Below are 23,396 nucleotides of genomic sequence, written 5' to 3'. Positions count from 1 at the left end.
ATTAATTTTTCCTCAAATGTTTAAATGAATTCACCTCAGCCACATCACGCCCCTTTTGTGTCTACTACCTACGGACATTAATGCAATCAAATTTTTCATTAAAATGTTGGCAGAAGGTAAAATTCACTCCTGTACAGAAGGCAGAAGTCCTATGCACCAGTAAAATCCCATTTATGGGTTTAAGTGGGAATAAAGTGGAGCATCGGTCTTGAGAAGGGTCTCTGAACAAGAGTGAATTTCACCCAAAAAACATATTTAGAAGTTGCACAACACATATTTGCAGAAACCCTATTCTAAACTCATACATCAATGACTGAGCTCAATGTGTACTCATCCCACACAGAAAAAAACAATATTGTGTGATTTACCTGACCATTCTCAGATAACTATTATAGTCTGAACAACAAATACAGATAACTGTTCAGTCAAGCCACAGTTTAAAAAAAAACATAAAATGTATTAAGTAATTTTACACAACAAGTGCATTAAAGGAAATTATGAGCTGATCAAAAATCTTCATAGGTAGAAAAGAAGCTAAGTCTCTGGTTCTGCAAAGATTGACTTATATACTGAACTTTTTTCATTCATGTGAGTAGTCCCATTTAAATCAATGGGGCAACTCAAGTGCTTACATTTAAGCACTTGTGTGTTTCCAAGATTGGGGCCTACATTTGCTGATAAGTTACCTCTTGTGAATTATTTGCCCAGCTGTAAAAAACATGTCTTCAACTGATGATATATTAAGACGTATTTCTGTTTGAGACATTTTCTGAATACAGTCTGCTTTGATCTTAGAGAAAGGGGTGGGGACAACGAGGAGCCATAAATGGTGGCTAGTTTATACCTCAATTAATTCTGATACTTTTGGTCCAAAGTGCCTGATTTTGTATGCACACCAGTGTAAATCTGGAGTAAAAGGAAAAGCAGGACCAATTATTTGGGATTTTATTTTTTCAATTAGAGAAAAATATTTTTATCTTGTTTATTAAATGAGTTATATGACAGGAGGCATCCCTTAGGCAAAGATTTTGATTGTTCTGATATCTGGTATACTGGGGTCATTAGCTAATGATTTGAAAAGAAACAGTTTTCAAAAGTTACAGCACACTTCAAGAAGTGTGATTATGGCTATACTAGATACATTCATTACACAGCCATTGGACTCCAACTATGTTGTATCTGAGGTATATGTGCATTTGTGTGTTTGGTAACTGCACACCTTCTCATGTGTTGTTTTTATATTGCACCTAGTACCTGTGCAGCATATGTCAGTTAAAATGTCTACATTCACCCCCCCTAGCTTTAATGTATCAAAGCAAGGGATTGTCGAACAAATGCAAGTAGAGTTAGTTTGCAAAATATGGATCAATTAATGCCAGATACGGTGGTCGGGTCAAGGGGTTGGCAATAATAAAACGTGCCTTCTTCTTACTGATCACTTGTTTGAATCAGTATTCAAAAATCCTACAGAAAGCTGTCACAGTACTTAGATGGCAACAGCCCAATGACCATAAAATAAATGACATCCTTCTTTATATTCTGAACAAGACGACAAGGCTATATCTTCATTTACTACTGACTTCAATACATTTACTGATGTAAATGAAATCAGAATCTAGCTCACAGAATACAAAAAAACCCCTCACTCTAACAAACTATACACATTAACAAATATTTTTCTCTATCTGCATTTGGCCATATGTGACTAGAGAGAGAGAGATTATATAATGAAATGAGGTATTTCTCTGAAAAATATTCCTTTACATCCCTTTAATAAACAGTTCACACAACTCATATAAGATTTTTTAGGTATTTTTATTACTGTAGCTTAGCTCTCAGGGAGAAAATATATTATTACTATTACGCTAATAAAATGAGATAAAAGAAAGAGAAATCATATGCAATGCTAGGTTAGCCAGAAGAAGGATATGTATTTGTATTATTTGCTAACAGATGTTTAAAATAAGTGGGAATGCACTGTGTATTTTTGCAAGCTACTTACTGTCCTCTGCTGTAATCATTCGAGTCCAGTCACTATATGTATTACCATAAGCATTGGAGACTATCATCCTCATCTCGTATATTGTATATGGCTGAAGATCTTTGACTATGTAGCTTAAGGAAGCAGAGGGACTGGAAAATAACCTGGAAAGAAATGAAGAATGAGTTATAAAGCTCCAATATACAAGGGGGGGGGGGTAGAAAAGAAGACCACAGCCACCCTAGGGGTGAGCCACATCTAAAATAATTTTACTTCTCTTCACTGACAATTTACAGTAGATTTTTATTGTTTGCATACTCTAGAATATCATCAGTGGAATGCCTACGCCTCATCTGGAGTCTGTAACTGGATAAGCCTGGAGCATTATTGCGAACTGGTGTAGACCAGACAACCTGAAGACTGGTCGGCGTGGCAGATGAAAGCCTTGGAGGCAGCATGCCATCTGGAGCTGTCAAAAAACATGGATGAATTAGAGCAGAGAAAACCGTGGAGAACATATGCTGGATGGAATCAAAATGCTCCATATACTGGAAAAACAGTTCCTCAGGATCAACGGCGACGTTAACATGGTCCATTTAATTTAACATTTTTGTTACCGAAGTATTGTACTTCTTTGTGTTCTTCTTTCCAATACAATTACACTAATATCACTGGGTTGAGAGCAACGCCCAAAACGCAAAAGGAATTCAGATGTAATATTCTCTCCCACCTGTTAGTATATCAGTCCCCACCCCGAGCCTGATTCTGCCAACTTTACTCACATTGAAATCAAAGAAACATCTCATTGAGGAAGTATTATTAAATGTGAGTAGCAGGGCAGCAAAGTCAGGAACTTCATTCAAATACCCCTCTCCTTTTCTCATTAAAAACTTGACACACATTTTGGTAAATCAGATACTCAGCTGGTATAAATGAATGTAGATCCACTGAAGTCTGAGGATTTGGAACAGTACTACTTCCATTTGATTAATTCTAACTTTTATTGAGCGGGCCCAGGAATCATCGATCCAGACCTATTCCAGGTTCCGAGGCAGCTCTTCAACTGGTATCAATCGGTGTAATCCCATTGAAGTGATTTACACCAGCTGAGATTGTGACCTTATGTTTTTCTCACCATGAAGGACTAACCTGCTTGATAAACCTTTCATGTATAACACATATGACATTTGTGTATTGGATGCCAAAACAGCATATTTTCAGAATGTTAAATAGAAAGGTTGGATTATTTGATTTTTTTTTCATTTAAACTTTTGTAAAATGTTGGTGTCTTTAATGGTTCAGTAGTTATCATTTGCACCTTTCTGTGGTCATCCAAATAGAAATTTTTCATCACTGTTCTCTCCTTCTGGTACCAGGCTGACTGAAAGATTGTTGTAAACCAATCTATGATTCAGCATATTGGACTGGCACCTACATTAAGGAACTGCAAATGATTGGCAGAACTACTAAACTGGGCACTTGGGTAAGCAGCATGCTGTAATTTAGTTTTATGATCTTCATGTACCATGTGACGAATAGCTGTCTCCCAAGTGGCAAAAAACAGACATTGTGACCACATGGTGCCTGAATCCTTTCTGCTAGAGTTTAAAGATTAAGTTCTTCTCTCAGTTACCATACATTCATGTAAATCGAGAGACTCCACTGATGTCAATGAAATTGTTCTAGATTAACACTGATAAACTAAAATCAGAATTTGGTATGCAATATGTTTTAAAATCTGTGTGTGCAAAATACAGTACACATACATAATCATTCATTATTTTAGCATCCATTTGTAAAGTGCCTTGTAAGGTCAATTGTAAGTAAGCTCTGCCAGTATAAAATGAGAACAAAAATAAATAGCAATTAAAATAAAAATACTTTGCATTACTATAGTGTCTTTCATCAAAGGACCTCAAAATGCTTTTACGAATATTCACTAATTAAGCCACACAATCTCTCTATGAGGTAGGGCACCATCTCATTCAAAATTAAATTGCATCTGAAGTTTAAATGTACCAACTGTTTAAGTACACACACAAACTCTACATAGATCAAGACCAGAAGTATACCACCACTAGCTGAAAATGCCAGGGGAATTCAGGTAAGGGAATCTAATTAACTCACTGGTAATTTGGCCAGCAAGCTGGGGTTCACACCACTATATTTGAGAAAAGTATTATGAAAATAACATATTGCCTGCTAAGGGTGTGGTCCGCTGGCTGGGTCACTGAACTGTGCTTATTCCCAGCTCTGCCGGTAGCCTGCTGTGTGTGACTTTAGGCAAGTCCTTCGAAGCCCTCTATATGCCTTAGATATCTCATCTGTAAAATGGAGACAATGACTTACCTCTTTTGTAAAGCCCTTTGAGATTCACAAATGAAAAGGATCAAATAAACTCTCTATATTTTTATTAATTATTATGGTGGTACAGGAATATTCAAGTGACAAATACATAGCTGTTTGATAGTCAACTATTTACAATACAGATATGAATTTAGTTGCCTAGATAATCAAAAGTTAGAGGTCCAAATATATGACATTGTACAGATACAATGAAAAGAACAGTAGAGAATGTGGGCCAAACTCATCTCCTGTGTAGGTCCATTGACTTAATTTGGTCCTTTGAGGTTTTCAAACGTTAGAATGTACAAAATATATACCTTTTGTATAAAGGATTTCCTGGATCTTGCAGAGAATTTCATTAATATGCACTGTGAAAAAGAAGACTACAGGAATAAAGCATTTTTGAGTCTCTGTCAAGTAATAACTAGAAAGGTGCTCTATAAAATTGGTCACATTTTGATCATTAAAACTTCGAAGTGTTTCACAAACAACTTGATCGTTCTAAATTAAATATAGAACATATTCTGGTTATTTCAGCTACTTCCCATAACTGAGATCTTTACTGTAATATTTCCCTCAGTTTAACCCCTTTTATCCTACTCTAATTCCCCAAAGTACCCAAGCAATAACTAGTAACCAGAAATAATTCAGCTGCAGGTTTCTCAACAGAAGAGCCATGTATCTATCAGCTTGATATATTGTCTTTAAGATGCAATGTTGCTCAAAATGCTCCCCTCAAGCTTTAATATCACCCTCAGGGGGCAACCACTCCATTTGCAACCTACTGAATCAACATCTTGTCCAGTAAATTCTAACTAAACCTGGTTAAAAAAATCATGTTTCATCTACAAAAAGAGAGTATAAAGGATGGGAAAAACTCATTAATTACCTGTCTACCTTAACTATTGTATTGTGAGAGCAAATAGAGAAAGAATTATGCATAATAAATAGTTTAAACTAGCAATACCACCAGTTTTGAGAGAAAATGTAGTCTAGGCAATAAGATACAGGAAGATGAGCCAAGAGATGCATTCTATTCCCAGCTCTGTCACTGACTTGCTGAGTGGCTTTTGAAAAGTCACTGAACATCTGTGCCTCAGTTTCTTCAACAAAAAAGGAGCTAATGATAGATCTCTAAGATTTTCAAAGCTGACTAAGGATGAAAAGCCTTTATACGCTGGCTGCACTGTAAATGTTTCCTCTATTTTGAAAGACTCTACTGCTTTGAGAGAGATTTACCAATCATAAGTGTTTTCCAACCCCCATAGGGCAATCTCTCTCAAAAACACAAGAAACTTTTAAACTGCAGTCACCAAAAGTAATCATTATTATTTGAATGATAAAGAGTTATATCCATTAAACAGATCTGCATTATTCTACACTTCAGTACAATGCCACATAACTTAAGGAGAGCAAGAACATGCTGAAGGGCTACATTCTAATATCTATTAAATGGGTGTAAATTCAGAGTAATTCCAGTGAAGTTACTCTAGATTTTCAGTGGTTGTAACTGAGATCAGAACTGGTCCTCACCCTGGTATATCCATAGTATCTGCAGAAGGCAAACACAAGAGTTTATAACTATGCAAATGTAATTCTAATAGTATGCCACATCTGCACATGCAAAATATTTTAAAATAGCACAGGTGCTACATTTGCTTCTTATCTAAATGTTTTCCTTACACATGTGTGCATGCAAACTATAACAGTAGACATTTAACTACTGGGGAATGAATTGGCTCTTCACAGTTTGTGCCATAAGATTGAGGAGCTATTGCAATAATAACATAGTTCTGCCACTCTGTCTTTGGATGAATGTCTCCTTAAGTCATGTTCACTCTTGCCCTTTTCCAGATCTAATTCACACACTTCGTTTCTTTATTTCACTGCATTGTTGTTTAGCCACCTCTGATTCATTTTCTCATAGGTGTCCATTCTAACACCATGTTATTCAAGTCACTTTTTCTGGCAATATGTTCTGCACCTTGACATTTGTTTCTCTTGTTTTTCCTCAAGCATGCCTGTTACCTTGGGGTTTGTTCTGTCCGCATAATTCCTATCATTGCTTTCTCCATAATTCTCGGTATAGGCACATGTTTCTGTTTCATTTACTCAGAGAGACCATGTTGCTGGGCCATATGTCATCACTAGAAAGGCATGGTAGTTATAAACCTTTATCTATTGCCAAAACAGAAGATTGCTTTTTCTATGTCTCATTTTCACAGGTACATTAGAGTCATTCTGGTTTCTCTTTTAACTCCTTCAGTCAGAACATCTCAGTTATTCAATGTATAATACACACATCCAATATTCTTGGGTTTTTCTTTTCAGTTATGTACCCAAGCATCTTATCCTATCTGCAATGTCACTATTGCACATGATCCATCCTATACTTTGTAGATCTCAGAGCTGATCTCTGCTATTCCGACATATTGTTTGAAAAAGGATGGGTTTGCTGGCCCACTCACAGCAGATAATACTTCCTCTTTTTTTGCTCAGGTTTGGAAGTCTTCACTGAGGTGTACCTTTCCTTCTGACTTAGTCATGTGCCTGTTCTTTTGTTGGCATTTTGTGGAGGTCTTTAGTAGCAGTTATGCTACTGGGACAATGACCTATTCAGAAAAATTTGATTTTTGAAATTTTATTTTAATCCTTAAATCTGTCTTTATCCCAATTTTGTGTGTAATTCGTAGCTGTTAATTTAAGATCAAACTGCATTCATCTGCATGCAACAATAGCTATTCCAGTATTCCAAGTTGTACAGTACAACTTTATTAGGCAACGGCAAAACAGCAACAGCAATGGGACTTCAACAAAGTTTTGTTCAATGGCCTGGCGGCCATAGTGAAAAACTGAAGGACAGTTTTAAGACAGCACTCTTATGGGGCCTGACTTCAATGGAGTTACTCCTGATTTACATCGTTTTAAATAAGAACAAAATTAGAGCTGATTTTTTCATACAATCTTAACTGTATTCAGGGAATCAGCTTCTGAAGTGAACAGAAATGTAACACATTTCCCCTTTCCAAAAGCATTAATTACCCCATCCTGAAGTCAAGGCTATAGGAGCAGCATGTAAGATGTGTGTCCTGTGCCTTATGTTGTTTTAAGAAGAGAGCACAGGCATACTACTTCAGTCAAGTTATATAGAAGTTTATCTGCACTGCCCAACTTGAACTTTTGCTAAACTACAGAAGATACGAAAGAATGCCAATAGACAATTAGTTGACTGATTAATGATTATAAATACCTGTCAGAGACACAATTTATAACTGCTCAGTAAAACCAATTATTTGTCATGATGTTTAAAAGGATACCCAGCCAATACTATTACATAGTAAAGCTACTTAAAAAACTTCCCCCACATACAATATTCATATGGGTGTCACAAAATCATTCTAAAACCACAGGTGAATAAAAGTGACTGCATCCTTTCCACTCCCCACACAAAGGCTACGTCTACACTACCACCAGATCAACGCTATAGTGATCGATGCACAGGGCGGTCGATTTAGTCGGTATACTGAAGACCCACTAAATCGATGGCAGAGCATTCTCCGGTCGACCCCAGTACTCCACCGGGAACAAGAAGAGTAAGGCAAGTCGACGGGAGAGTGTCTCCCGTCGACCTAGCACAGTGTAGACACCACAGTAAGTTGATCTAAGCTACATCGACTCCAGCTATGTTATTTACATAACGGAGTTGTGTAACTTAAGTTGACTTACTGTGGTAGTGTAGACATAACCAAACTCTTGCAAACAACATAACCACGCCTTTTCACTATCTTGGAGAGTGCATATAGCAGAAGGAGGGACAGGATTCTGCCCATCTACTCTGTGTGTGTTAAGAAGGGAACCTCAGAGCTGAAATTCTCATTTGTTATACCTTTTTGGGGTACAATATCATATTTGGATTTATTTGTATTTCTTTGAAGATCAAGAGTCTGAACAGTCTGAACATTTTCTGTTGGAGCAGTGAATACATCAGGGAATTGAAAGCAGCCTACAGAGCCTTTAATTCTAGGTTGTTGGTTCAAATCTAGCCTATGGTAGTAACAAACAAACCATTACCACTTGATGATTTTAATTGGAACATTAGCTTCAGTGGGTTGTCCTTGGTATGTATCTTAAGAGGTACGATAAAGTAGGGCAAATAGATTGGCACTGTGATTAGTTCAGTACTAATTTTTTTATTTGAACCTTTTTAAAGCAATGTATTTGAGGCATCTGTAAAAGCTTTACAGTAATATTGCACCTAACAGCTGGAGTAAAATACTGCCCTTCTGTGCAGGATCCATGCTTGAAGTTGTGGCCAAGGAGAACAGTTCTGAGAAGAGCTCAGGTCAGGCGGGCCTGGGATGGGTAGCCATACCACACAGCATGTTGCACACTTACTGCTTCTTTGAAAAGATAGGGTATACTGAAGGTGACTGCAGGACTCATGGTCACTAGATCACACTCCATCCAGCCATGATGTGTCTGACACCATGGCATGCAATTTACACCCTTATCATTCTTTCCCCACCTGCTGAGTGGGAAAGAAAGATTTCCTTCATCTTCTACTCCCAGTAGGGATGGTGTCCCTAGCCTCTGTTTGCCAGAAGCTGGGAATGGGCAACAGGGGATGGCTCAGTTGATGCTTACCTGTTCTGTTCATTCCCTCTAAAGCACCCGGAATTGGCCACTGTTGGAAGACAGGATACTGAGCTAGATGGATCTTTGGTCTGACCCTTTGGCTGTTATGTTCTTAGTAATTTATCGATGCAACACAGTAGGATTTGGTCCTTATTGAATTCTTTTATATAAAAAAATATAGATTTATGAAAGGAAAATATGTAAAGCTCAATGGGTACTACTTATCATATTTAAACCTGAATTCCTGTATTAGCGATAGTTTTTTTCTGGTTAATTGCTGTGCATAGATTACTAAAGTCATAACATGGCTCATGCAAAGTCAATTTCACAAAGATGGTCACCTATGGCATTGCTGTCCTCATAGGTTGTTTGAAAATAGAGTTATGGTAGCTTTGTGAAGTGCATAAAACAAGCACTTACTGTAACTCAATTGAAAACTGCACCTCAGAATTCTTCCTCCCCATAATGGTTGAATTTCTCTTTGCAAAGGTGCTCCCTTTGGACATTGGTAAACACACTAATAATTTACAAGAGCAAGAAGTTCTCTCTCTTCTCCTTTCCTATTACATATGTGGGCATGTACTCTACAACTTCACCTGAAAGCAAACTGTTTACTGTTTTCATTTAATTGACTGCTGCAATGTGCTATGGTTTATAAATGAAAAGGATAAAGAAAACAAATATCTTACATTTTGACTAAAAAGGAACGATATGTTCCATTGTTTATATTAATAACCAAAACATGCCACAGAGCAGACATGTTGCTAAAGATCAGATTCTACCACCCTTAACAACATTGAGTAATAATTTCCAATGAGGCTACTTGCAGAACAAGGTACTACTCAACATGGTGGGGTAGCAGAATATGGCCCTTAAAAACCAGTCACAGTTTTGGACTGGATTCTGATATTGTTACTCATATCAACTAGCATCCTACTCCATTAATAGTACCATATAGATGATTTTTCTACTACTCATGGGAGTGAAGTGCTACTTTGTGTGAATAAGTGTAGCAGAATCTGTCCCACTGTTACTAAACAAAAAGAGAGATGTTTGTCAGTTAATCTCACCTGTTTATCATCCATAGAATAAGAGGCCAGTTACCTCAAGTTTAGCTGGCTATTGTTCATGAAGGTTCCAATAATTAATGTGAGAAGTGACTGCTAAGTATGCACTGTGCAACTAGAGAAAGATCTGAACTACAAGTTCAAAACTAGTTAACTTCTTTAGATTCTTTTAGCTTCAAAACAGCTAGTAAAACTTATCTGTAACAAAAAACATTTCCAATGACTTTGACCCTTTTTTCTGTTTGTAAATTTTCTGCAAATAGATCATTCTTTTTAAAAATGTATTATTTGGGATGTTGAATCGCTCAGGGAGAAGACTGAGAGCCCTGCAGGGAGAAAGATAAAATGGGAGATAAGCAGGCTCGGAAATCATAGGACACTTCAAATATTTTCTGGTCCTCTTTTTCCATATTTAATATATTTGGCTAGGCATTTGGATGGGAAATTTTACAGTAGCTGAGTACTTCCTTATGGCTGGAGACACAAATATATAAACCAATTTTATTAGCTGTCTAGTACATTTTAACAGGTTTCAGAGTAGCAGCCATGTTAGTCTGTATTCGCAAAAAGAAAAGGAGTACTTGTGGCACCTTAGAGACTAACAAATTTATTTGAGCATAAGCTTTTGTGAGCTACAGCTCACTTCATCGGATGCATTCGATGCATTCAAATGCATCCGATGAAGTGAGCTGTAGCTCACGAAAGCTTATGCTCAAATAAATTTGTTAGTCTCTAAGGTGCCACAAGTACTCCTTTTCTTAGTACATTTTACAATCAATTCTGTCACATCAAGTAACTGTGTGTACACAGGGTGGCCAAGTGAGCTCTTCATGCACAAATATAATTGTTCACATGTGAACATGTTCATTTGCACACAAATGCCCTCCTCAAACATTTAGGGGGAAAAAACCAAAACCCCCACAAGAAACAAAAAGTTTGCTTGAATATTCACGGGGGAGGGGGGAAGAGAAGGAAGGTTGAAGATGGTGACATAGAAAGACATTCTTGTGACTAAGGGGATCTGGGTTCAGTCCCTGCCTCTGCTACAGACTGCCTGTATCAACCCTGGGCAAGTCACAAAGTCTCCAATCCAGCAAACCTTTACTCATGTGCTTAAACATAATCATATGGATACTGTCCATAGAACTACTCAGATGCTGAAAGTTAAGTACATGTGTGTAAGGGTTTTCAGGACCAAGGTTTTAGTCTGTCTATACTTTAGATCCTCATTTGTTAAATAAGGTTAACCATACTACTTCTTTTCTCCCAATCATTGTTTGTCTTGTCCCGTTTATGTTGTGAGCTTTTCAGGGGAGAGACTATCTTTTATCTTATGTTATCTTTGTAACATGCATCATACACATCACATTAGGGCTTTGGCTCTTGAGCCTCAAGGTGCTACTGTAATAAAATAAATAAAGGTGGTTTGGCTTCACTGTAATTCAGATTCTGTGAATATGTTAATGAATAAGCTTCTCCACTGTTTACCTAAGTGTAGTACTCCGTGAGAAGTACATAGAGTTAGACCATGAGATTACATACATACATACATACATACCAATTTCCTTAATCTTCTGGAATTTATCTGGGTAAAGTAAATTTTTGTTGTATAAGAATAACAACCTGATCTTGGGTTTGGTGCATAAGAAAATATATACTGAAAAGCACCATGAAGACAAAGGGGTACATTCCCAGAGAATGCATGGGGTTTTAGACATTCCCTTCCTATCTATCTTATGGTTTAAGGGCCCAGTACCGCAGCATCTAAACATCTTCCATGGTCATAAATTGGTATAACTTGGTTCCCACTGGACTTCATGGGGTCTTTACCTCCTTTCCTTTCCCCGGTTATAGGAAACTTTGTCCATTTAATGGAAATGTGAGTCATGCACCTAAAAACTACATGCATAATCCTTCAAAAATTTACCCCTAAATGGTTTAGTAGTGTCTTCTAAATCTTAGCTTTCTGTAAATCTCCTTTTAGTTACAACTGTATTTTAGCAAATGGAAGCTAAGAAATTATCTTACTACTTTCTTCAGTTAAACTGTATTTTCTAGTATGAAGAAGAATATCATTTCCTGCTTACCAGAGGTGAATGGGACTGAAAACAAACCCATCAAAGCAACAATATTAAGTGGAAATGCCAGTTTGTGCATTATCTTAACCTACTGCCTTCAATTCTCTATAAAGCATATACCCTTTGAAGTAGCCTGTATGCTCTAGTTTACAAAAGAAAACTACAGCGTATGCAGGCTCAGACAAAATACCAAAACTGATTGTATATTTTATTAAAAGCCTATTTCTCTCTCTCTCTCTCTCTCTCTCTCTCTCTTTTTTTTTTTTTTAAAGAAAAGTCTAATTTGGTTGTTGTTCCCTTAGGTACACAGTACACAGTTCATAATTCATTTGATATAAAATGTCAGTTTAGATTCTTGCACTTCTTTGATACATGAGAAAAAACATGTACATTTCAATTTCTGTCTACACTGTTCTACCAATAAACCAGGCCCCCCACTCTCATTGTGCTGCTCAAAGACCTTTGTGTTCAATTAAACATCAAGATTCTGAAACTTTAGGGAATGATATTTCCAAGACATACAGTACAAATATGAGACTGGGAAAAAAGGTAATAATTGTCCTACCAGGTAAAATGATCTCTCCCAAAGAGCACCTTTGATCTCTGAATTAGTTCTCAGTTATAATTTAATATATCACATTTGTTAGCAGCTTTCCTTACATTCATATATAAAGTGATATACTCAGCTCCACAAAGCAAACCACCACATTCTGCAGCTTTTTCTCTTCTCAACGTTTGCTTGTGCCTCTATACCCATGAGTGCTAATGGGGAAAATGTGTGCATATCACAGGAAGTGGGGGGAACTCATTTAATGGAATCAGTAATCATTCATACCGTAGAGCAGTTTTGCCTACATTACCCAAGCCTGTCATTGACTGGCATGCTAACAATAGAAGATCTACATGCAAAACAGTAGGATCAGGCCTCTAGTTGTAGGAGGAAATTATTACAATTAGAAAAATAGCAAAACACAATGTCTACGTAACTATTAGTTATTTTCTCACGTAAAAAGTGAAATCCAGCCTGTTAAACCCAAACAGTAAAATATACAGAGTAAACAAAAATTCTTATCACTTCTCAAAACTGCCAACTACTATGCTATGACAGTCATGTCACATTACAAGCTGGTATGATAGTGGCAGTATCCATAAATTAATACATATTAGAAAATAGACAATTTAGGACCAGATTCTGAAACTTACTCACCCTGACAAATAAGGCATTTGATTGGCAGCATGAGTAAGATGTTACTTGCTCTGAGCAAAGGTATCAGAATCTGGTCCATAAGTAAAGAAGTTGCAAGTTAGCTTTGCAGCATTGAGGTGTAATCAGGCTTGTGTCAATATCTAATAATAATAATGCTGACTAAGGAAAAATAGTCCTTCTTAGCCAGGACCCCAAGGGAAATAATCTCTGCCAAATTCAGGACTAAAAGAGAAAAGGGGAACCAGGAAGCAGATTGTGACACAGTCATAATCCAGTTCCTGGTCTTCTCCTGGGGCAGAAGAACTAGGCTTGCTCAGTACAGTTGAACCTACAATGCTTTCTAGTCATTGATCTCAATACAATTATTAAATATAATATTCACTTTTTGATATTCACTCTGTTGTTAAAGACATTACAAATACACCATATATTCATTAATGCACTGTTGGCACCAGATCCTCAGCTGGTGCTAACTGCCATAGCTCCATTTGAGTTAATGGACATATGCACTCAATTGAGGATTTGCCCCTCAGCATCTTGACTACAAAGGACTTGCACACTGGTTTCTTGTTCAAAAATTGGCTGGCCTAGCCTAATTGTTTGTAATCACTTAGTTCCACTGTAGCATGTATTCAAGTCCAAGCTAAGTTGGCTGTGTTTTGCCCAGCATCCCAAAACATAAGCAGAGGCACTACTGCTGACTCTGCATATATAAATGACAGCACATTAAGTGATAGAAAGGAAGACTCATGAAAACACTCATTCCAGTTTTTTCTATTGTTTTTCAAGAAATTTAAAAGGCAATTAATACTTACTTTTTTTAAACCAAGAGACCATGCCACTGATTTTACGGAGTAAGCTTTCAAAACCATTGTGGAGGTTTTTTAGCTGCCTGACTCTCACTAAAATCAACAGGAGTCTCCAATACTCCAATTTCACACAATATTCTGAAAATGGTAATTTTCCTAAGAGTGATTGTCTGAGATATAGTTCAATAGAGTCCTCAAAACTTCTGAGAAGAACAAAACAAAAAAGAGAAGAAAAGTAACTGCAGTTTTTCTTGCAATGGGATGCACCAAAGAGCTATGAGTGTGTCGTTTGGTCTGTGAAGATGTGGCACAGTAATAATAGCATTTTGCATTTTCAGATGATAGTGAAAACATTCACCTTCCCAGAGAACAGTGTAGAGATCTATCATCAGGCAATGATCTGAGTTCTCTGCTCAGACGCTGACTCTCTTTGTGGCCAAATTCAGCGTTGGTGATGTGTGTGAAACCCCAGTGCCCGCGTGTCTGTGACCAGAGCAGAATGTAAGCCTCTGTGTCTGTAAAGTGAGAACAGCTGCTTCACAAGAGTGTTGAGGGCTAACTAGTGAATGTTTACAGGCAGCTTTAAAAACAATAAATCGCTATATAAATATTAAGACAGTGCTGAATAGTGCCATTGTGACATGAGTCACTTCTCTCTCCCATCATGAGTGATTAGGATAGTAACTTCAGTAGGAAGCCATCCCTTGACCAGATCCTTTTTAAGTGAGAGGGTTTTTTTGTTTTTGTCAGAGGGAGAGGTAAGAGGCTGCACAGGGACACAAAGCTACAAACAGAAGTGTAATACACATGTATGTGTGTACAATCACGCAGACACAGAAAAAAAGTTATGGTGAGAAGAAAAAAAACTGCATGGGGGTCAGCATCCAATGCTATTGGCAGGACTCACAAAGAGCTTGATCGCAACCTTAACCTCCACAGTAAGGGCCAGTGTATAACAGTGCTTTGTCATGAGCAGACCAGAGAATGCACTGTGGCACAGACAGTCTGAGGTTCTCCACTGATTTCCCCTTGCTTTGAGAAAGGAGCAAGTTATTTCACCTCTTGTCATGGAACAGCTTACTCTCCTCCTCCAGTTAACCCTAAGAATTGCAACAAGGAGGCTCCTTCACGAGCAGAGAGATAAGATAAATTATGGTAAGTAGGGAGAGGTCAATATCCAGTGTTAGACGTGACTCCAAAATAAAGAAATCTCTTTTTAAAAATAGCATGAATTCTGAAGAGACTTAAGAACCAAATGAAACTTAAAGACAGGATCAGATTTATTTTCAAACTAAACAAAATGCCAGCTATGTAGGGGCTATTTTAATCAGAAAGGAAAGGTACAAAGGCAATATGCCATCATGTGCCAGCAATGCCCCTCTGCCATGTACATTGGCCAAACTGGACAGTCTCTACGTAAAAGAATGAATGGACACAAATCAGACGTCAAGAATTATAACATTCAAAAACCAGTTGGAGAACACTTCAATCTCTCTGGTCACTCGATTACAGACCTAAGAGTGGCTATCCTTCAACAAAAAAGCTTCAAAAACAGACTCCAACGAGAGACTGCTGAATTGGAATTAATTTGCAAACTGGATACAATTAACTTAGGCTTGAATAGAGACTGGGAACGGATGAGTCATTACACAAAGTAAAACTATTTCCCCATGGTATTTCTCCCACCCCCCCCCCCCCCCCCACTGTTCCTCTGATATTCTTGTTAACTGCTGGAATTAGCCTACCTTGCTTGTCACCATGAAAGGTTTTCCTCCTTCCCCCCCCCGCTGCTGGTGATGGCTTATCTTAAATGATCACTCTCCTTACAGTTTCAGAGTAGCAGCCCTGTTAGTCTGTATTTGCAAAAAGAAAAGGAGTACTTGTGGCACCTTAGAGACTAACAAATTTATTAGAGCATAAGCTTTCGTGAGCTACAGCTCACTTCATCGGATGCATTTGGTGGAAACCACCAAATGCATCCGATGAAGTGAGCTGTAGCTCACGAAAGCTTATGCTCTAATAAATTTGTTAGTCTCTAAGGTGCCACAAGTACTCCTTTTCTCCTTACAGTGTGTATGATAAACCCATTGTTTCATGTTCTCTGTGTGTGTATATAAATCTCTCCTCTGTTTTTTCCACCAAATGCATCCGATGAAGTGAGCTGTAGCTCACGAAAGCTTATGCTCTAATAAATTTGTTAGTCTCTAAGGTGCCACAAGTACTCCTTTTCTTTTTGCGAGTACAGACTAACACGGCTGCTACTCTGAAACCTACAAAGGCAAGAGCACTTTTATGGGCAATGATTCTTAAGGAACAATGTTTCTCTTTTTATCCCCTGGTGAAGAGGGGAAAAAATAGTGGTTTTGATTTCTCCCCGCCCTTCTATTCTTGCCCTCAGGAAGCTCTTAAGAGAGTCCCTTAATTTCTTTCTTCCCCTATGTAAACCACATGGGAATATGTAAACGTGTTAGGCTGGCAGAACTTTGCTGGAGGCTTGTAGAGCCACTGTTAGCAGAGGAACTTCAAAGCTTCCTCTGCTGTGTTCACTAACACAACGTTGGTGCTTTAGTCAAATGTTTTATAAGTAGAATAACCTCTACAATCATGATGCCTTAATGCAGGAAGTACAAAAAGTAAATGACAAAAACCTGAAATTGGCCTCGACTCCCAGTTTATGAAAATGCCATCTTGTCGTAGCAACTGCAGAAGTGTTGTCCAAAATAAAATAAAAGGAGTGTAGAAAAGGGCTCAAATCATGCGACTGCAGCAGCATAAAAAATAGATTCCTTACCCCCCACAACTTGTATATATGTGAAAACAGGTGACAGGACAAATTCATGATGTGATTTCTCACGTATCTTCGGTATATTTTTCACTAGGAACATAAATATTTTTATTGTAGGATGTATTACAAAGCATGACGACTTTATTAGGAGCTCTTAATAGTCTTGGAAAGATTTACACTGAATGAAAAACAGTACACAAATAGGCTTAAGATTTTATATAAATTGCATACATCATCTAAATTGTGCACTTGTTTTATACATAGTTGAATAGGACTGACAAGAAGTTTATATGGTAAGAGACTGCCATTTTAAAATACATTTGGAGATACTTGTACATCCAGTACAAATATCCAGAACCTCCCAGATCATACAAAGCTTCAGATACTGGGTCAGGTTTTTGATCACCTCCTCACTCTATCTGCTTTATACTGCTTCTGGAGGAAGTAGCCTAAAAACTGATGTAATAGCTAAGCAGCGATTGCCCAAGTGCATGGAGAATCCTTGGGAGGTTTAGCTATAGCTATGCCATGCCTTCACAGCTCCCAAAGGAGGGGACGGGAGACAGGGCTCTTGCAGGCTAGGTCAGAGGAAAGAGGCATGGCTAGAATGCCACTGAACTGATGATAACCAGAGAGGGGAGGCTTGTTGAAACTACGTGCAATTTAAAACAACTGGCTCAAATAGGCCCCTGGGTGGCTCAAATTCAGTGAGGCAGGTGTACCACTGTGCCCCACCCCAATTTGAATTTGAATTTGAAAATGTGGTCTTTCACCTGTGCTCCCCTTGCCCCCCCTTTTGCACTTTGTCTTAGGCCAGCTAGAAAATATAATACTGCCTTTCCCCAGTCCTTCCCCCACCCGCCAGCACGCACACACACACAATATCAGCTCCCTGAAAATGATTTGCTGCACAGATTAGGAAAGCGGGAAGGAGAACTAATGAAAGTGACAATCAGATAAATATAGCTGAGGCTAGAGGGGGATTTTTGTTTCATTTGAGACATGAGAACAACTCCCACTTTTCCACATAAACACATTTACAACGCTACCATCCTATCTCATGCCGCCATCCTTATGGCCAAAAGCTGGACTGTCCACACAGTTTATCATTGTTACTCCTTAATTAAGCAGAACATTGCTGAATGACATAGCGCTAGCATGTCCTCTCTTCAGACACTGCCTGCTTATTGAATGGTGATCACAATTTTCATTCAAAACCTTTTAACACCCTCTCCCCCAGACACACACAAATGATCTTTTGGGGTAAGTGAAAACTTTTCTGAGAACCTTCTGTTTCTTAAAAAGATTCCAGTTTTTCATCTAAACTGGCACTGTTGCTATTTTGAAATATCAGAGGTTTCAAAATTAAATATTTTATAATTTTGATATTTCAAAATACCAAAACCTTGAGCTTTTCCTTTTTGCCACTGAATGCAACAGAACGAGGATCAAAACATCTTTTCTTCACTTCTTATTTTTTTCTGATTTCCTATTTTCCCTGTTGCCACTCTCACTTTTTAAAAGAAGAAGTTTGGAAAAGGCTACAAAAAGGACAATGGCTCCCCGCACCCCAAACATTATTCCATTCCATTCAGAGGAAAAACGAGGCATGGGGGGAGGATAAGGACTGAGGATGGAGAAGAAATATCACCATCAACATCAGAAATTTGAAATATTTGCTTTTTTAATTAAAAAGTTCAAGAAACATGATTTTCTAAAATTTTGTTTTGGAATGAAATTACTCAAAATTTCAAAAATTTTGATGAAACTTTTTCCTTTTTTTTATTGGACCAGATTTAACATGGACTCTCATGGCATGGCAATTCATACCCACTGGGTCACAGGAATAACCCCAATATTGTGGCCTTTAGCTCCATCCTTAAATATTTTGGACCTGACTATGCTATCCTTACATCACTAAATATTCATTCATTCAAGTAGTCCCAATGTCTTCAAGGAGAGTACTTTTATGAGTAAATGCTCCCCCGTATAAAAGATAGCACAATCTGGCTCTTATTTATTTATAAAATTAGGTCAATGATCTCTGCCATGTGGTCCAATATCCAGTCACTAAGGTAAAAATGTCAGGTGGCCCTCTGGCTGCAGTATTTGTGGTCATGTAAGTAGTTGGTGATCAAACACCAAGGGCTATACACAAGGAGGCTCACTTTTCAATCTTGTGAATAAAGAAAGGAATAGCCTTGGCATGTAGGAAGCTGAGTGCCATGTGAAAAATACCCAGTGGAGGATGAGTCCAGTAAAGAAACTGAAAGGTCTCTCAGTTGTGCACCTCTGTATCTGAGTAAATCATAAATACAAATACATTCCATAAATTATGCTAAAAATTAAAGAGATCCCTTTCACTGTTTATGCAGCTATTCTACTTAATTAGAGAGTGGCCTCTAGAGGTGGGCAGGGAATTGGTTTTCCCAGCCCACAAAGGTTTTTGAGATTTTGAAAGTTTCCCCATTCCTCATCAGGATGGAATCAAGAAATTTTTGAAGCTTGTCAAAAGACACCCCTTCTGGAATTGCTAAGAGCCTGGTGGTTGGGCACTCACCTGGGCTGTGGGAAACCCTAGCTCAAGTGTCTGCTCTGTCTGATTCAGACCAGTGTCATGAACCTGAGTCCCCTAATTCCAGATGAGTGCCCCTACCACCAGACTACTGGCTATTCTAGAGTGGGTCTCTCTCAATCTTTTCTGCTAAAGCTGCTCCAATTTGTGTAAATAACTAAATATTTATTGGAATAGGAACTTGAACCTGAGTCTACACATCCCAGGAAAGTGCCTTAATCATGATCTATAGAGTCAGTTTCTTTCTCTCTTTCTAGTTTGAGCCAGAAATTCCATCCTGGACCTGAGAAACTGGGACATTCCCACAAAGAGTTTCCATTTCAATTAATTGGCATTTCCCCATTGTATAGGGGGTTCATTCACCACAGGAGCACCTTCTCATGGCCAGGTATGGTGCAGTTGCTGTCTGTATGGTGCCCCCAACAGTCACTCTTCCTGTAACTTGGCCCTCTGGCCAGGTCATGCTTTAGTCCACCCCTTCTGTAAGAGGGAGTACAAGCAAGCTGTAGTCCAATGACCTTACAGTAGGTCTTCCATCTGTCTCTGATCTGTGTGGCCTTTACACCCCTAACCTCAAGGGTTCCCCCCCACCTTCCTTGGTGGCTGGTGGGGAACTGAGGCCCTCTCTCTACTCTGGGTTCCAGCTCAGGGACCCTGTAGCTGGCAGCCAAGGTCTACTCCCTCAAATTCCTTGCTGCCTTCCTGGACTGCTTACTACCATTGCGATCCACCAGAGGATGGCTGCAGACTCTCTCCCTGCAGCTTCTTTTTGTTACTAATTGTTGGTTTTATAATCACCAACTAGCCATAGGTGCCGACTCCATGGGTGCTCCAGGGCTGGAGCACTCACAGAAAAAAAACCTGTGGATGCTCAGCAACCACTGGCAGCCCTGCGGATCAGTTCTTCCTCACCTAGCCATCCTGCCTCCCGCAATTAGCTGTTCAGCAGTCTGCAGGAGGCACTGGGGAATGGAGGAGGGGGGGGCAGGAAGAGGCAGGGCGTGGGTGGGGGATTGAGAGAAGGGATGGAGTGGGGGTGGGTCCTGGGGCGGAGTGGGGGGCAAGCACCCCTGGGGAATGTGGGAAGTCGGTGCCTCTGCAACCAGCTCCTCTTTAGCTGGTCTTCACTGTCAGTTAGCTTGGCTTTCTCTATCTGCCAGGTATGTTAATTGCCCTCTCAGGTCCATATTAACCCTGTCAGGGTCTGTGTGGGGTACACACTCCATCACACTGGTGAACATCCGTTTCACTGAAAACCTTCCATCCAGCTCTAGTGGCTTCCCTTTCCTCTTTCACACGGGAACAAGAGCAACAGCCAGAAGGAGCCCAGAAGGTTCCTTCCACAAAGCAACTGGCCTCCCCTCCTCTGTCCTCATGGAATACAGCACCAGCAGCTAGGAAGAGCCTTCACAGACTCCTGAATATCCACTCCACTCTGCCTCTCAACTGTGCTCACCTTCCTTCCTTTCACCCTTCCCCTTCTACCTCCTTCCCCCTCAGTTTCCCTGTCTCACTCCAACAATCCTGTCCTCTCTCACACTTCAACCCTAAGTGTCCTGAAAAAAACAAAGAACACAACATCTAAACTGTTTGTAATATAAATAAAACAAACATACAAAAAGAGGACACAAATCTGGCACAATGAGAATATCTGCCATCATCCTGATCATTTTGCTCAGACGTTATTTATTTATTATAATTATTTGTTATTTTTATTATAGTTGCACCTAGAGGCGCCAACTGGGCATTGTACAATTGTATATTAGGAGAGAATCTTTGCTTACAATCCAAATAGACAAGGCAACTGAAAAATGAGAGCACGGAAGTATTATTGTCTCCATTTTAAAAATACAGTATATTGTAATCCCTTCCACAACACTTCAACTGTTTTTTGTCTAACTGGATTGGAAGCTCTTTGCATCAGTGATTGTATACATCTGCCTCTCTGTTTGTACACTAACTAGTGCGATGTCACCCTGATACAGATAGAGGTCTTTGGGTGCTACTATATTACAAATAAATAATATTATTATATTATAATAATTAATAATAATTATACATGCATACTATGTAAAGAGGATTTTGTTTGCAGTTTATATTTTGTATTTTTATATCATTTTCAAATCTTAAATGCATTTAGCTAATTCAATTAATTTTAAAACAATTTTATTTCCAGCATTTTTTATTAGCTTAAAACCTCAAACTGGTGCAAAGGCTTGTTAACACAGTACCTTTTACAACTTCTATCAAAGCAGTTTAGGATAAGATAAATAGAATGAATTTATTCTTTTTGGGAAAATATAAAACTCAGAAGAAATCTGTTTCTACCTCTGTGGTATGAAATTTGTCACTAATCATTTTAAACTATGCCCTTTTATGCTTCTTCTGTCTCTTTTTGCTTTCTGTGCAGTTCTTTGATGTAACAAAGACAGTTTCAGACAAGATTTCAGTTCATCTGGAAAAAATAAGCTTTAAGTCTTGAAGCAAAATGCAGTGTATTTAAAATTTATACACTCCATAATGCCTTTGTTCTGAACTTGAACATCCTGCAAAACTTCTCTGCTTTCTTTGCCTTCCAACTCTAAGATAATTTGTTCTCCTGGTTTCAGCTTATTATTATGCAAAAGTGACTTTAACTCATGGTTCCATCATTTAACTACATGCACAGTCATGGCTGACCCTTTCTGATCAATTGCCAATCCATACAGGTTTGACTGATAAAAGAGCCAATTAGATTTAAGCAAATTAAGGGACATCACCAATGTCAACCACTTATTAAACTGAATGCTGAATTCTATGCATACAAAACACTAATGCACCAAGTCCCATTAAGAGCTGAAATCCTAACCCCATTAGTAACTCTGGACCGCTACAGGGTAAGGGTCAAAAGAAAGTTTCATATTTATGGATTAACATTTGGATTCAATTTTTATTTTATTTTTTAATTCTTTTCCAAGAACTCTTGAACCTGAATTGCAATTCTAGTCAAGCACTTATATAAAATATATTCTTTATTTCTGAGAGGGGTTTTTTTGTTTTTTTTTGTTTTTAAAGTATTGAATTTAAGCATTGCAACTCAGTTTGGTATTTTAAGTAAACTCAAAGAACTGCATTCCCAGAAATTAAGATGATGCATTTTCTTAAGTAACTGATAAAACCAATATGCATAATAGTATATGGCTTAATAAAGTATAATATATGTCAACCAAAAATCAAAGAAAACAAAGACACCTTGTCTGAAAATTAGTGAATCAACTGAAGAAATACCCACTATTTAATAGTATTGATTTGTTGTGACTATTAAGATGGAATTCTCATTTGTTCTCTACCTTTCCACCTGATTTATGGCCTTTTATCATACTCTATAATGTATTCTCCATAGTGCATATTTTTGAATAGTAGAGTTTTTTGTGCTCCTTGAAAAGTTATTGCTATAGTTTTGCACCCACTAAAAGACTATAATTAATCTTTATGTATTTAGGTCTCAACCCCCATACATTATTAAATACTATAAACCTTGTAGTGTTCCAGAGACCACCCTCCCTTTTTAGGCAATCTTCTGTCCAAAGAAACCCTTTCCCTCTCCAAGTATCTCCAAATGTATTAAGTAAAACTCTTCACCATCTTTGCTACACACCACTTAATCAAGAAATTTTTGTCACTCCCTTGAGTGATGAGTTACTACAGGTGGCTCTATATTCCTGATCACACTTTTTAAACCCTTCTGTATGAAACAATGCTTCTGTCACTATTTCCTACTGATGTAGTCTTAAATTTCATTGATCAAGAACCATGGAGGTTAAAAGATGGAGTCTAAGATAGGGTCAAATCCTGCCATCATGTGCACAGTTCAAGGACATGCATGGGTATAAATCACCAGAATTTGACCCACAGTTTTTATCTATAACCGTGC

At 38.2% G+C, this 23,396-nt stretch overlaps 1 protein-coding gene across 1 annotated transcript in view; it reads right to left on the bottom strand.

The window, feature by feature from the left end:
• USH2A (usherin) overlaps positions 1-23,396 on the bottom strand; it is a 590,403-nt gene that overhangs the window by 193,594 nt on the left and 373,413 nt on the right. Inside the window, 2 exon segments of the mRNA XM_038396580.2 lie at positions 2,003-2,145; positions 2,300-2,450. Of these exon segments, the coding sequence (XP_038252508.1) occupies positions 2,003-2,145; positions 2,300-2,450 (294 nt within the window).

The sequence above is a fragment of the Dermochelys coriacea genome, chromosome 3 (genome assembly GCF_009764565.3).
Source record: "Dermochelys coriacea isolate rDerCor1 chromosome 3, rDerCor1.pri.v4, whole genome shotgun sequence".
Lineage (NCBI taxonomy): Eukaryota > Metazoa > Chordata > Testudines > Dermochelyidae > Dermochelys > Dermochelys coriacea.
This window is presented reverse-complemented; position numbering and strand designations above follow the sequence as displayed.